The sequence below is a fragment of the Hypanus sabinus genome, chromosome 19 (assembly GCF_030144855.1).
Source record: "Hypanus sabinus isolate sHypSab1 chromosome 19, sHypSab1.hap1, whole genome shotgun sequence".
NCBI lineage: Eukaryota > Metazoa > Chordata > Chondrichthyes > Myliobatiformes > Dasyatidae > Hypanus > Hypanus sabinus.
The window spans coordinates 21,125,042-21,138,550 of record NC_082724.1 but is presented as its reverse complement, the minus strand read 5'-3'; the positions used below and the strand labels follow the sequence as shown (position 1 = coordinate 21,138,550).

The 13,509-nt window shown below is 44.7% G+C and overlaps 1 protein-coding gene across 1 annotated transcript in view; it reads left to right on the top strand.

Moving 5' to 3' along the window:
* chdh (choline dehydrogenase) overlaps nt 1-13,509 on the top strand; it is a 51,695-nt gene that overhangs the window by 21,734 nt on the left and 16,452 nt on the right. The window contains exon 4 of the mRNA XM_059944143.1: nt 9,702-9,853. Coding sequence (XP_059800126.1) covers nt 9,702-9,853 — 152 coding nt within the window. The remainder of the gene's footprint in view (nt 1-9,701; nt 9,854-13,509) is intronic.

The window sequence follows — 13,509 nt, the reverse complement described above, 5'->3', positions numbered from 1 at the left end:
TCCTGTATTCACCCTTTTCAGATTTGTGTTTTACGTTGCAATTTTGCCCTGTCAACAGCCTCTCCTGACTACACATTGCCACTTTTTGTAAACCAGCTACCTCACCCTCAGCACTATTAAACACCTTTCCTATGATACTCCTTGCATTGAAATATACGCAGCTCAGGACACTAGTCACACCATTCTCAGCCTTTTGATTCCTAACTTTGTCAGTGGTCTTACCAACATCTGCCTCCACAACCTCTCCATTAACTGTTCTGGCACTCTGGTTCCAATCCCCCTGCAACTCTAGTTTAAACCCCACTGTGCAGCATTAACAAACCTTCCAGCTAGGATATTAGTTCCCATCCAGTTCAGGTGCAAACCATCCCTTCTATACAGGTCCCACCTTCTGTGGAAGAGAGCGCAATGAACCAAAATTCTTATGGCCTCCCTTCCACACTACTCCTTAGGCATGTATTAAACTGTATAATCTTCCTATTTCCGGCCTCACTTGCACGTGGCATGGGTGGCAATCCTGAAATCACACCCTGGAGGCCCTGGCCTTAAACTTAACACTGAACTCCCTATGTAGAACCTCATCACTCGCCTTATCCATGTCATTGGTACCTGCATGGACCACGACTTCTGGCTGTTCACCCTCCAAATTAAGAATGCGAGGACTCGAGCTGAGATGTCCTGGACCCTGACATCCGGGAGGCAACCTACCATCTGGGAGTCTCGTTCTTGTCCACAGAACATCCTGTCCATTCCCCGAACTAGTGAATCCCTTATCACCACAGTGAGCCTCTTCTTCTCCCCCACCTTCCCTTCTGAGTCACAGAGCATGAGCTGAGTCAGAGACCCAACCATTGTGACTTTCCTCTGTTAGGTCAACCACCATCCCCCTACACACACTCTCTCTCTCACTCTGTCAAATGTTCCTTCTAGTTATTACCCATGCAAGAACACACAGTATAACGGAAGGTAAAGCAACAGCTTTTTTTATTAGTAGCTCGCTACTGGAGAGAACTCTCTCTAGGCCCACAGCAACCCATTCCGAGGATCTCTTCCCCGCACACAGACACAGAGTCTTTTTTTATACCCTTTCTGTCACGTAGCAGGAAATAATTTTCTAGCTACCCTCACAGTCACATGCCCAGCAACAGTGTTTTTTTAAGATAAAGACCCTTTGGTTGCCTTAATTTGCCAAAGGTCATCAACCACAGACAATATGCACGATGAGATCATCCCTCGAAGTTCCACATTTTCTTGGACGGTATATTACCACATCCTGTTCTGCAGGTGCACAAGCCAGCAGAGCTTAGCTTGAAATCTAGTTTTCACCTATCAGCAGAACAAATTAACTCTTTACTATCTCAATTCTCTCTCTCTCTCACTCTTTCTCTCACTCTCATTCTCATTCTCTCTCTCTCCCCCTCTCTCTCCCCCTCTCTCTCCCCCTCTCTCCCCCCCTCCCCCCTCTCTCCCCCCTCTCTCCCCCCTCTCTCCCCCCTCTCCCCCCCTCTCCCCCCCTCTCTCCCCCCTCTCTCCCCCCTCTCTCCCCCCCCTCTCCCCCCTCTCTCCCCCCTCTCCCCCTCTCTCCCCCCCTCTCTCCCCCCCTCTCTCCCCCCCTCTCTCCCCCCCTCTCTCCCCCCCTCTCTCCCCCCTCTCTCCCCCCCTCTCCCCCCTCTCCCCCCTCTCCCCCCTCTCCCCCCTCTCCCCCCCTCTCTCCCCCCTCTCTCCCCCACCTCTCTCTCCCCCCCCTCTCCCTCTCTCCCTCCCTCTCTCTCCCCCTCTCTCTCCCCCCCTCTCTCCCTCCCCTTCCCTCCAAAGTGATTTGCCTGTTGTTGAGGGGAATGGCCACAGGGATACTCTGCACAGGCTCCTTCACCCCTTTCCCCTTCCTGACTGTCACCCAGTTTCCTGTGTCCTGCAACTTGGGAGTAATTACCTCTCTATCTATCTTCCCAAATGATCCGGAGTTCATCCACTTCCAGATCCTTATTGCGGATTGTCAGGAGTTGCAGCTGGATGCTGTTCTCACAGTTGTAGTTGTCTGGCACACTGGACGTCTCCCTGCCTTCCCACATCCTGCATGTGGAGCATTCAGCTATCTTGCCCGGCATCTCTACTGTCCTGGCTGCGCGGGTATAAAGAAGGGCAGGGGAAAATTAAACGTAACATTGCGCTTTTCTTTCCTTTGCTATCTCTGACTGAAGCTTTGAAGAGCAAAAACCACTCTTATCATCACTCGTACTGTGAACTCTGACGATGGCTTCTGAGCTTGTCCCTGCCTTCCTTTCATTTTTTCTTGCTAATTCCAAATGCTGATTGGGTCACCAGTCAAAGCTCTATCGCTATAGCGACCCGCTGCTGCCTTTTCTACTTGAGCAGTGGGCCTTATTGAAATCCCCACTTCTCAAAACTTCTGATATTAAGTCAAATGCACGATAAAATAACTTGCTTTTGTCCATTTCCTTTGTTTTCACATTATCTACGTGTAGGAAGGAAAATATTGGAGCAGATTCAGAGTCAGGTTTAATATAACCGGCATATGTTGTGAAATCTTACCCTCTCTGAAGTCTGCAATCAGGTCTTTGGTCTTCCTGACATTGAGTACAAGGTTGTTGCTGCGACACCACTCAACTAGCTGGCATACCTCGCCCTTTTGCCACCATCTGAAATTCTGCCAACAGTAGTTATGTCGTCAGCAAATTAATAGATGGCGAATTTATAGTTAAGTCACCAGGACTGGATAGGATGTAACTCAGGCTGCTGTGGGAAGCAAGGGAGGAGATTGCTGAGCCTCTGGCAATGATCTTTGCATCATCAATGGGGACGGGAGAGAATCTGGAGGATTGGAGGGTTGCTGTCGTTGTTCATTATTCAAGAGAGGGAGTAAAGATAGCCCAGGAAATTATAGACCAGTGAGTCTTACTTCAGTGATTGGTAAGTTGATGGAGAAGATCCTGAGGGGCAAAATTTATTGACATTTGGAGAGGCATAATATGATTAGGAATAGTCAACATGGCTTTGTCAAAGGCAGGTAGTGCCTTCCGAGCCTGATTGAATTTTTGAGGATGTGACTAAACACATTGATGAAGGAAGAGCCGTAGCTGTAGCATATATGGATTTTAGCAAGGTATTTGATAAGGTACTCCATGCAAGGCTTATTGAGAAAGTAAGGAGGCATGGGATCCAAGGGGACATTGCTTTGTGGATCCAGAACTGGCTTTCCCACAGAAGGTAAAGGGTGGTTGTAGATGGGTCATATTCTGCACGGTGTGCCTCAGGGATCTGTTCTGGGACCCCCTACTCTTTGTGATTTTTATAAATGACCTGGATGAGGAAGTGGAGGGATGGATTAGTAAGTTTGCTGATGACACAAAGGTTGGAGGTGTTGTGGATAGAGTGGAGGGCTGTCAGAGGTTACAGCGGGACATTGATAGGATGCAAAACTGGGCTGAGAAGTGGCAGTTGGAGTTCAACCCAGATAATTGTGAGGTGGTTTATTTTGGTAGGTGAAATATAATGGCAGAATATAGCATTAATGGAGTTCTGTCGAGGATCAGAGGGATCTTGGGGTCCGTGTCCATAGGACACTCAAAGCTGTTGCACAGATTGACTCTGTGGTTAAGAAGGCATACGGTGCATTGGCCTTCATCAATCATGGGATTAAGTTTAAGAGCTGAGAGGTAATGTTGCAGCTATATAGGACCCTGGTCTGACCCCTCTTGGAGTACTGTGCTCAATTCTGGTTGCCTCACTATAGGAAGGATGTGGAAACCATAGAAAGGGTGCAGAGGAGATTTACAAGGATGTTGCCTGGATTGGGAAGCATGCCTCATGAGAATAGGTCGAGTGAACTCGGCCTTTTGGAACGATGGAGGATGAGAGGTGCCCTGATAGAGGTGTACAAGATAATGAGAGGCATTGATCGTGTGGATAGTCAGAGGCTTTTTCCCAGTGGCTAGCATGAGAGGGCACAGTTTTAAGGTGCTTGGAAGTAGGTACAGAGGAGATGTCAGGGGTAAGTTTTTTTACGCAGAGAGTGGTGAGTGTGTGGCATGGGCTGCTGGTGACGGTGGTGAAGGCGGAAACGAGGGGTGAGGGCATGGATTGAGAATAAGAGGTCAGTTATTTAAAACAGAGTTGAGGAAGAACTTCTTCTCCCAGAGAGTTGTGGAGATGTGGAATGCACTGCCTTGGAAGACGGTGGAGGCCAATTCTCTGGATGCTTTCAAGAGGAGCTAGATAGATATCTGATGGATAGGGGAATCAAGGGATATGGGGACAAGGCAGGGACTGGGTATTGATAGTGAATGATCAGCCATGATCTCAGAATGGCGGTGCAGACTCGAGGGGCGGAATGGTCTACTTCTGCACCTATTGTCTATTGTCTATTGATAGGGTCTTTTAAGAGTCTCCTGGATGGATACATGAAGCTTAGAAAAATAGAGGGCTGTGGGTAAGCCTAGGTAGTTCTAAGATATGGACATGCTTGGCACAGCTTTGTGGGCCGAAGGGCCTGTATTGTGCTGTAGGTTTTCTATGTTTCTATGCATCTGAGCTGTGCCTAGCCACACAGTCACCGGTGTAGAGAGAGTGGAGCAGTGGGTTCAGCGCACATCCCTGAGGTGCACCAGTGTTGATCGTCAGTGAGGTGGAGGTGCTACTTCCGATCCAGATGGATTGTTGTCTTCCAGTGAGGAAGTCGAGGATCCAGTTGCAGAGGGTGGGAGCAGATATCATTCAATGCCATTTTTATAATGATAGCGAAGAATCAGAAGATGGGAGTAGTTTCTTTGAACTTGGAAGTGCAGAGGCTGGTTCAGCTTACTTTGGTCATTTCAGCTATATGGACGTGTTCAGTTACACGGTTGTAACTTTATATTTAGCTGCTCTTGTGCTATCATTTTCCAGAGAACAGACAAGTAACAGAAGTGACCTTTCTCATTAACTGATAACTGATCATTTCCTTTTCCTGAAATAATTGTGGTTAACTTCTGTTGATGATGTACATTACATTTTTGGATGTATCTACCTTTAAAGATACAAAGGATTATTTAAGTAATGAGTGTTTATTTTAGTCTTGTTTTGTTGCTGCTATATAAGCTCTGCTGAGAATGAATTATTCTTGTGTTAATCTTGACAAATTTCTGAAGGAGTGTCATAAACTGAACTAGAGAAGATTACAATGTAACTGTGAACTTGGAAATACCTCATGAAATTTGCACATCTGACCTGAAATTAGACTTTAATGTGTCTTTTAAAACAGTCTTATTGCATCGTGGTCTTTGGGAGGCATTTTACTTCCAACTATTTGATTCATGTTTGCATGCAGTTTAAGCCAAGCGTCAAATTCAAGCCTGCCTTTGAATTTGGTCAGTGGGCGCACTCCCAGTAGCTCGCCTCAGTCATAAGCAGGGATATTGCTCACTCCTCAACATTGCTGGTAGGCCACACAGAAAAGGAACAGAGTAAATGATGTTCTGCCAACTAGAATCCTAGTTGTCAAATATCGCTCTTTGACAAGCAACAAATCCAGATCAAAAACCAGATGCCAGACACCCTGCCTCAGTTATGGTCTGGCTTAGCAACCTCAATCTTTAACTTTGGGAGGGGTAATGGAGCTATGATCTGTGTAAACTAGTCGGAGGGTCCCTGCTGTGACGATTATTGACGAACTGAAATGGACCCCTTGACCCACAATGACTATGCCAATCTTTTTGCCCATCTGTAAAAATACCATTTGCCTGCATTACATCTATAATGTGCCCTGCCTATTCAAGTCTCTTTTTAGATACCCTTTAGACATAGAGATTGTACATGATTCCGCCGCCTCCTTTTGCAGTAAGTTCCACATGTTAATCACTGTGTTCAAAAGAAAATTTCCTCTCTTTAAAAACTCCTCCTTCTCGTACTCATATTATACCTATGCTCTGTTGTTACTGATATGACTACTGTAGCTTAAAAATAGATCATCCACCCCTCTATACCTTGTATAGTGTTATAATTCTTCGAATTCCCCCCCCCCCCCACCTTTCTGGGCGTCTCTGGAAAACCGGGTCGTTAGCCCCTCGCTAACAGCCACTGGATTCAGCTTTGTGCGTCTCCAGTGTATACAACTTTGGTCCTCCCAAATCTGTGAGGCTGAGATGTCCTACCCATCCGGTTTGCATGAATGCCTGTGGAAGTTACTGGCCCCTGCAAGAAATAACAGACCGTACACTGAGTACAATATATAAGCCAACGGCTATTAAATGGAAAAAAAACTAAAAGGGCCCATCACTCTTAAACAGTCAAATGTGCTCATCTTGAACTTGTCTGTCACTCATGCGCTGGGCTGTCCGTCTGCGTGAAAACACGCGCCACTCGACGAACATCACTGGTAATTCATCCTGAACAAGCGGCTCTCCCACGGGAGTATTAGTTCTTCCTCCTTGAAACCATTCAGCTGCGCAAAGCATCTTGTGCAACAGGGAGAGCGTCCTCAGCCAACTTTTCCCCTTGTCTTCCTTCAGCACCCACCAACAAAGATCAAACACCCCGCGTTCTCCAGAACCTTCTCCCAATTCCACTGTCCCGATTGGCTGACAACACATTCCCGAGTTGAATAACAAGCCTCTTACCTTAGCTCAAACCCAAACAAGCTGGAACCAGATCAGACCGCACATACAGAAGTGCTAAAGTGAAATGCCTGCAACGTAGCAGTGAAAATCCTTAACCAGGGTGTTACCTTCCTCCAGAGCCTCCTTTGCTGCTGGAAACACAAACCTAACATATCTAACTTCTCCCCAAGGCTACAGTCCTTTAATCCAGGTGAGCCTTCTCTGTACCCTGTACAGCATAAGCACTTCCTTCTGTTGTGTGGTGATCAGAACTGCATAGAATGTTTTGTATTTTGCAAAGTCACAACATAATATCATAACTTGTATTTTCCGTACCCTGATCTCTGAAGGCACTTTCTTTAGGACCCTATCTCTCTCTATACTGCTTCCAGGGAAACTGTTGGCTTGAACCCCAAGGTTTCACTGATCATTGACATTTCTTTGTCCCCTTCCTTTTACTGTATATGGCTCACACTATTTGACTTCCCAGAAAGCACCACAGTCCATTTGGATGCAATTCCATTTGCCAACGATCTACCTAACACTGTGTCTAATCCACCCCTTAGATAATCCGCCTCGTTCCTATGTCACCGTGGCGGTTAATGTTACGCTGTAACCGCGCCCGTGACCCAGGTTCTATTCTGCTGCTGTGTGAAAGGAGTTTGTGTGTTCACTGTGTGCGTGTTTCTTCCAGGTGCTCTGGATTCTTCCCTCATTCCAAAGACGTGCTGGTTCGTAGCTTAATTGGTCACATGGGTGTAATCGGGTGGCGTTACTGATAATGTGCTGTTTGTCAAGGTAGATAAATGGATAGCTAGATATTGTGTCGTTTGCAAACCTTTCAGTCGTACTTCCTACACTCGCATCCAAGTAGTTAATGTATATCACCAGCGGTTCCAGCACTGGATGTAGACCACTTATCAGAAAAGCACCCTTCCACTACTAACTTCTGCTTCCCTTCACTAAGCCAATTTTGGATCTAGTTAGTCAGTTTGGTTTTAACCTTCTGATCAAACCTTTATAATTTATTATAAATTACTGTGATTGCACATTTAGACGGAGACGTAACGTAAAGATTTTCACTCCTCGTGTATGTGAAGGATGTAAGAAATAAATTCAATTCAATTCAAGCCCTGATTTGGGCTTTTGTCAAATGGCATTGCAATGTGTACTGTCTTGCATCCAACAGCCTTCTGAGTTATTTCCTCAAAAAAACCCACCATCAGATTAGTGTGTCAGTATTTCCTGTGCACAAAACCATACTGACTATTCCTGACCAGCTTTTGCCTTTACAGATGTATGTAAATCCTGTCCTTTATGATTTTTTTTCCATTAACTTCCCTTTGGTTGACATCAAGTCTCAGTGGTCTGTGCTAACCCAACTTACCATTGCTACACCTCTTTTGTAAGATTAACACCCTGATTCCAACCCTGTGACTAATGACGGAAAATTTCATCAGTCCTGGCAGTCTGTTTCCTTCCTTCTTACTTTATCCTGTGGATTTATCCAACCTCCTGCATTCTGAGAAATCTTAACACCTCCACTTTTAATACTGACTCCTAACTTATCAATGTACTCTTCTTTGAAATCACTATCTTCCATGGTAATCTCCCTGATGAATACAGATAAGAAAGTATATATTTAGGACATCACCCACATCACCTGACTCGCATGGAAATTACCCTTAAAGGGGCCTACTCTTTCCCTCGCTACCTTGTTACTGCTGATACCATTATAGATTCTCTTTCTGACGTTTCCTCACAGTAAGTACTGTTATGAATGTACCACAGCTCTGAGGGGCCGAAGGGTGTGGGGTAGCCCCCTCCTTTGTGAGAATCGCAAGATGACTATTGATTTGGGTCAGGAGACCCAGGAAATGAGAGAGAGATGTGCGGAATGTCTCGTTCCCCGGCGATATAAAGCTACGGGACACAGCCATTGTCTCTTGAAGACGAACTTGTGTATTACAATACTGTGCTACGTGGAAGCCCTCAGGCAAAGTGGGCTGGTTGAGGGAGGGATTGCATCAACCCCTCAGACGCATCAGAAGAAACACTAGCGATGCTGTAATAGCGGAAGCCAGTAGGGAGGAGGCCACGTGCGTTCGGTTCCATTTGCTCCGGAACCCGTGGCTCTTATCACAGGAGACTGGCTTTTAGCTAACAACGGGGAAACCAACTCCCAAGAAGACTCGAAGGATTGGCATCATAAAAGAACTGGGCAAGTTTAACCTGTCTCTCTCTCCAATCCAAAACGCTGCAGCTTGAACGAACTAACAGTGACTTTTATATTTCCATCGGACAATACATTATCCCCTAGACAACGATAGAGCTATTTCTTATTGATTATTATTATACCCGCGCTTTTAGATTTAGTATTGACGACGTATATTATCTGTATGTTTGCATTGATCTTATTTTTGTGCCTCTTTATCAATAAATACTGTTAAAAATAGTACCATCAGACTTCAACGGACCTCTCCATCTTTGCTGGTAAGTGACCCAGTTACAGGGTTCGTAACAGTACTAAATAACCAAACTTCTAGGGTCTGGTTGAAATTATTGCGCTGCTTTTGTTATTGTGGACATTATGAAATAAGTTTAATCTTCAACTCCATTACTCGGCATATATTTCAAACTGCTAATAATGCCCTTCTAATGTTGGGGAGGGGGGGTGGTTATCCGCAAGTTCAGCAATGCACAAGATACTCTTTATAAAACTCTTTGCATTTGAAGTAGCTTAAGCCATCCTTAGATGTCCAATTTGGTAACTACACATGGTTCTCAGGCCACAGTTTTGAGCACAAACATTCAGCAAATTATGTGACAGGCAATATAATTGTAATATCAGAGTAGAAATATATTACGTATTATGGTGTAATTGTTCTAAATGATTACTCATTCTCTCAATTTTATGCAAATCTATTTAAAAGTAAGTCAGCTATGCTTACTTTGAGGTGTATTTAAGGGTTTTCATAATTAGTACAAATTAGGCTCTACAAGCTAATCGGTTGGTGATGCTTGTTACTTAACAGTTGTTTGGGTCGTTATGTATGATATTAACTTGGTAGGTTAATTATTTTCAATCAAAATATTCCTGTCTTTCAGGGCAGAGATGGAGTGCGGCCAGCGCATACTTGCGCCCTAGTTTCACACGCAGCAACTTAACAGCTGAAGTGAAAACATTTGTGACTAAAATCTTATTTGATGGTACCAAGGCCATCGGTGTTGAATACGTTCAAGGAGGAGTAACAAAAAAGGTATTGTAGCATTATATTTATTTTACATTTCTGACTTCTGCGTGAATCTTTCTGCATCAAATAAAAGCGTTCACATAGAAACATAGAAAGCCTACAGCACAATACAGTCCCTTTGGTCCACAAAGTTGTGCCAAACATGTCTCCACCTTAGAAATTACTAGGCTTACCTATAGCCCTCTATTTTTCTAAGCTCCATGTACCTATCTAAAAGCCTCTTAAAAGACCCTATCATATCCGCCTCCACCACCGTTGCCAGCAGCCCATTCCACACACTCACCACTCTCTGAGTAAAAAAACTTACCCCTGACATCTCCTCTGTAACTACTCCCCAGCACATTGAACATGTGTCCTCTTGTGGCAACCATTTCAACCCTTGGAAAAAGCCTCTGACTATCCACACGATCAATGCCTCTCATCATCTTATACACCTCTATCAAGTCACCTCTCATCCTCCTTCGCTCCAAGGAGAAAAGGCCGAGTTCACTCAACCTGTTTTCATAAGGCATGCTCCCCAATCCAGGCAACATCCTTGTAAATCTCCTCTGCACCCTCTCTATGGTTTCCACATCCTTCCTGTAGTGAGGAGACTAGAACTGAGCACAGTACTCCAAGTGGGGTCTGACCAGGGTCCTATATAGCTGCAACATGACCTCTCGGTTCCTAATTTCAACTCCACAATTGATGGAGGCCAATACACCTAACGCCTTCTTAACCACAGAGTCAACCTGCGCAGCTGCTTTGAGTGTCCTATGGACTTGGACCCCAAGATCCCTCTGATCCTCCACACTGCCAAGAGTATTACCATTAATACTATATTCTTCCATCATATTTGACCTACTAAAATGAACCACTTCACACTTATCTGGGTTGAACTCCATCTGCCACTTCTCAGCCCAGATAAGTATGAAGCGGTTCATTTTGGTAGGCTGTTTACATGTTTTGGAGTGGCTATTTATAGAGTGACTTGTGAGTTTGAAGTGCTGATGTTTCGTCTCAAAAGCCTTTGGCAACAATGCTGAGCAGTGGTAAGGTAAGATCTTTAACTTTCCTTTATGGCAGGCAGGACAGTCATTTCTCTCCTGCAGAGTGTGGGAGATCAGGAAACCTTCTCGTGGCCTTGGTGATTATACCTGTAGAAGATGTGTCCAGTTGCAGCTCATTTATTGATTGAGATACTGCACAGAATCGGCCCTTTGAGCTGTGTTGCCCAGCGACTCCTCGTTTAATCCTAGCGCAATCAAGGGGCAATTATACAGTGACCAATTAACCTACCAACTGTTATGTCCTTGGACGATGGGAGGAAACCCACAGCGTCACGGGAAGAGCGTGCAAACGCCTTACAGACGGTGGTGGGAATTGAACCTGGGTCGCCGGAACTGTAAAGCGTTGTGCTGACTGCCGTGCTGACCACACTGAGCAGCTGGAGCTGCAGTCAGGAGCACCTGTGATGCTGAGAGCCTCGTGAATGGTGAAGTGATCACAACAAACAGGCAGGCAGGAGGTAGTTGGGTGGCCACCAGGAAGGGTATTCAGGGAGTGCAGGATTTCCCTCAGAAACAAGCATAGCATTTTGAATTCTTTTGGTGGGGTGGGGTGGGAATAACCTTTTGGAGGAAAGCATCGGGTCTGTGGCACAGCAGACGGCTCAGATACACAACAGGGAAAGGTGGAGTCAAGGAGAACTGTTGCACTGGAAGTCTCAATAACCAGAGTGGCACATGGGTAATTCTGTAACTGCAAATAGAACTATTAGAGGGTATGTTGCCTGCTGGGTGCCAGGGTCAGGGATGCCTTTAGGAGTGGAAAGGGAGGTGCCTACGTGGACTTTAGCAAAGTTGTCCCAGAAGATTAGACCATATAGGATACATGGTGAGCTGGCCAAATTATACAAGGAGTTGGAGAGTGGCAGTAGAGCTTTAAGTTCTGTAGAAAGTTTTGATTCCAGGTTGATAATTTTGTTTGTAACCATGAAACTGAGAGACGTGTGTTAATATAAATTCTGAGCACCCAAAGCACATCGATTCTGGGATACGTCAGTCGACTTTAGGCAACTGTTATGAGCAATGTGTGTTTTTATATTTTATTAATGAAGAAGTGCATAACTGATTTAAAAAGAGCCTTGCTTTTATGAAAAATAGTACAGTGTAACGGCTGAATAAACAAAAAAAAATACAGAAAACTGTAAGTCGTGTAAAATATTTGGAGAGAGATTGCAATTTAGGAGAAAGAAGGTGAGGCACTCTTCAGGGCTTAAAGGTTGATTTCGAACGGTGTTTTATCTTTTAATGGGATTTTTAACAATTTTACAGTGTAATAGGGGTTTGGAAGTTATTTGCCTGACAGCCACGGATTTTCCATTTGGAATTTGTTGGCTTTCCAGTGCCGAGAGCCTGGGTGTAAAAGGCACAGTGAGATATTGGGGAGGGAGCGGCAGGGTGGCTGGTGGGGGAGTCCTAGTTTGGAGAGGGCAGGTGATGGATCTTACAGGAATACATTCAGAAGTGTTGAAAAGAGCTGATTTACAAACTACTGAAGTAGGAAATCACAGCTTCAATAGAATGGTACATCGGTAAATCGGGTGCACCAACTTCACGTAGCTTTGAAATTTTCGCTGACCTCACTGTGTTTTTCGACCCATTTCAAGGCTTGAACTCGAATAATTTCTCTGGTAATAATGTATCCTGATGATTGCTGGTGATTCACCCACTCTAAAACTTTTTCTTCCAGTTCTGGCCACTGGCATGTTCTCCCGCTGTTTGCACATTTCGTCTTTGACATTTCCCTCAGCGTGTCCTCTGCCTTTCTCCACTCTCTCTCGTTTACACTAAACTTCTCAGCAGCTGCAGAATTATTCGTTCCTTTAGCAAAATCAACAAACTTCAGCTTGAAGCCAGCATCATATCACATTTGTTTTAATCTTTTGTACATGGTGGTCACAAATTCAAAACTGAGTACACGTACTGATCCCGCCACCCCGTATTATTTATATATTAACGAGATTACGATGAGCGCTAAATGGTTTCACGGCGGTTACATTTTAGAGGATTCTTTACCATTGGGAACGTGATCCAAAACTTCCCTCCCTGATTTATTTATTAAGAGTTCACTTATAACACTCTACAATGTGTAGGCCTGTTTTCTTAGCAGATACAGGTTCACAAAATTTCCTGGTTCCGAATCCAGCAAAACTGAGTGCTGACATGTGAGATCTTGTGATCGTTTCTGATTAAATCAAAAACTTCTACAAAAGGGGTAAGCTTATATAAAGGTAACAAGGAAAAGTCACTTTTTTAACCTTGAAAATGTGGAGTCGGCCTATACTCCGGGTCGGCTTATACACCGGAATTTACAGTATTTCTTCTGGAAATTTCTGGTGAAGAAAGATCTTAAGGAAGCAGTTGGGGCAGAACGAGAACATGGAATGACCTTGATCTACAGAAATAAGAACCTTTTATGAATAAAATGAAATGAGTAGATCAGCTGGGGAAAGAGTAGGTCCACTCACAGACCAAAGAGGATGTCCATGCGCGGAACCAGGGGATGTACAGTATGAGATGTTCTGAATGAATACTTTGTTCATCGAGGAAGTGAAGGAGGTGTGTAACAGGAAAGAAAATGTGTTTGAGATACTGATGCACGCTAAGGGGGACAAATCC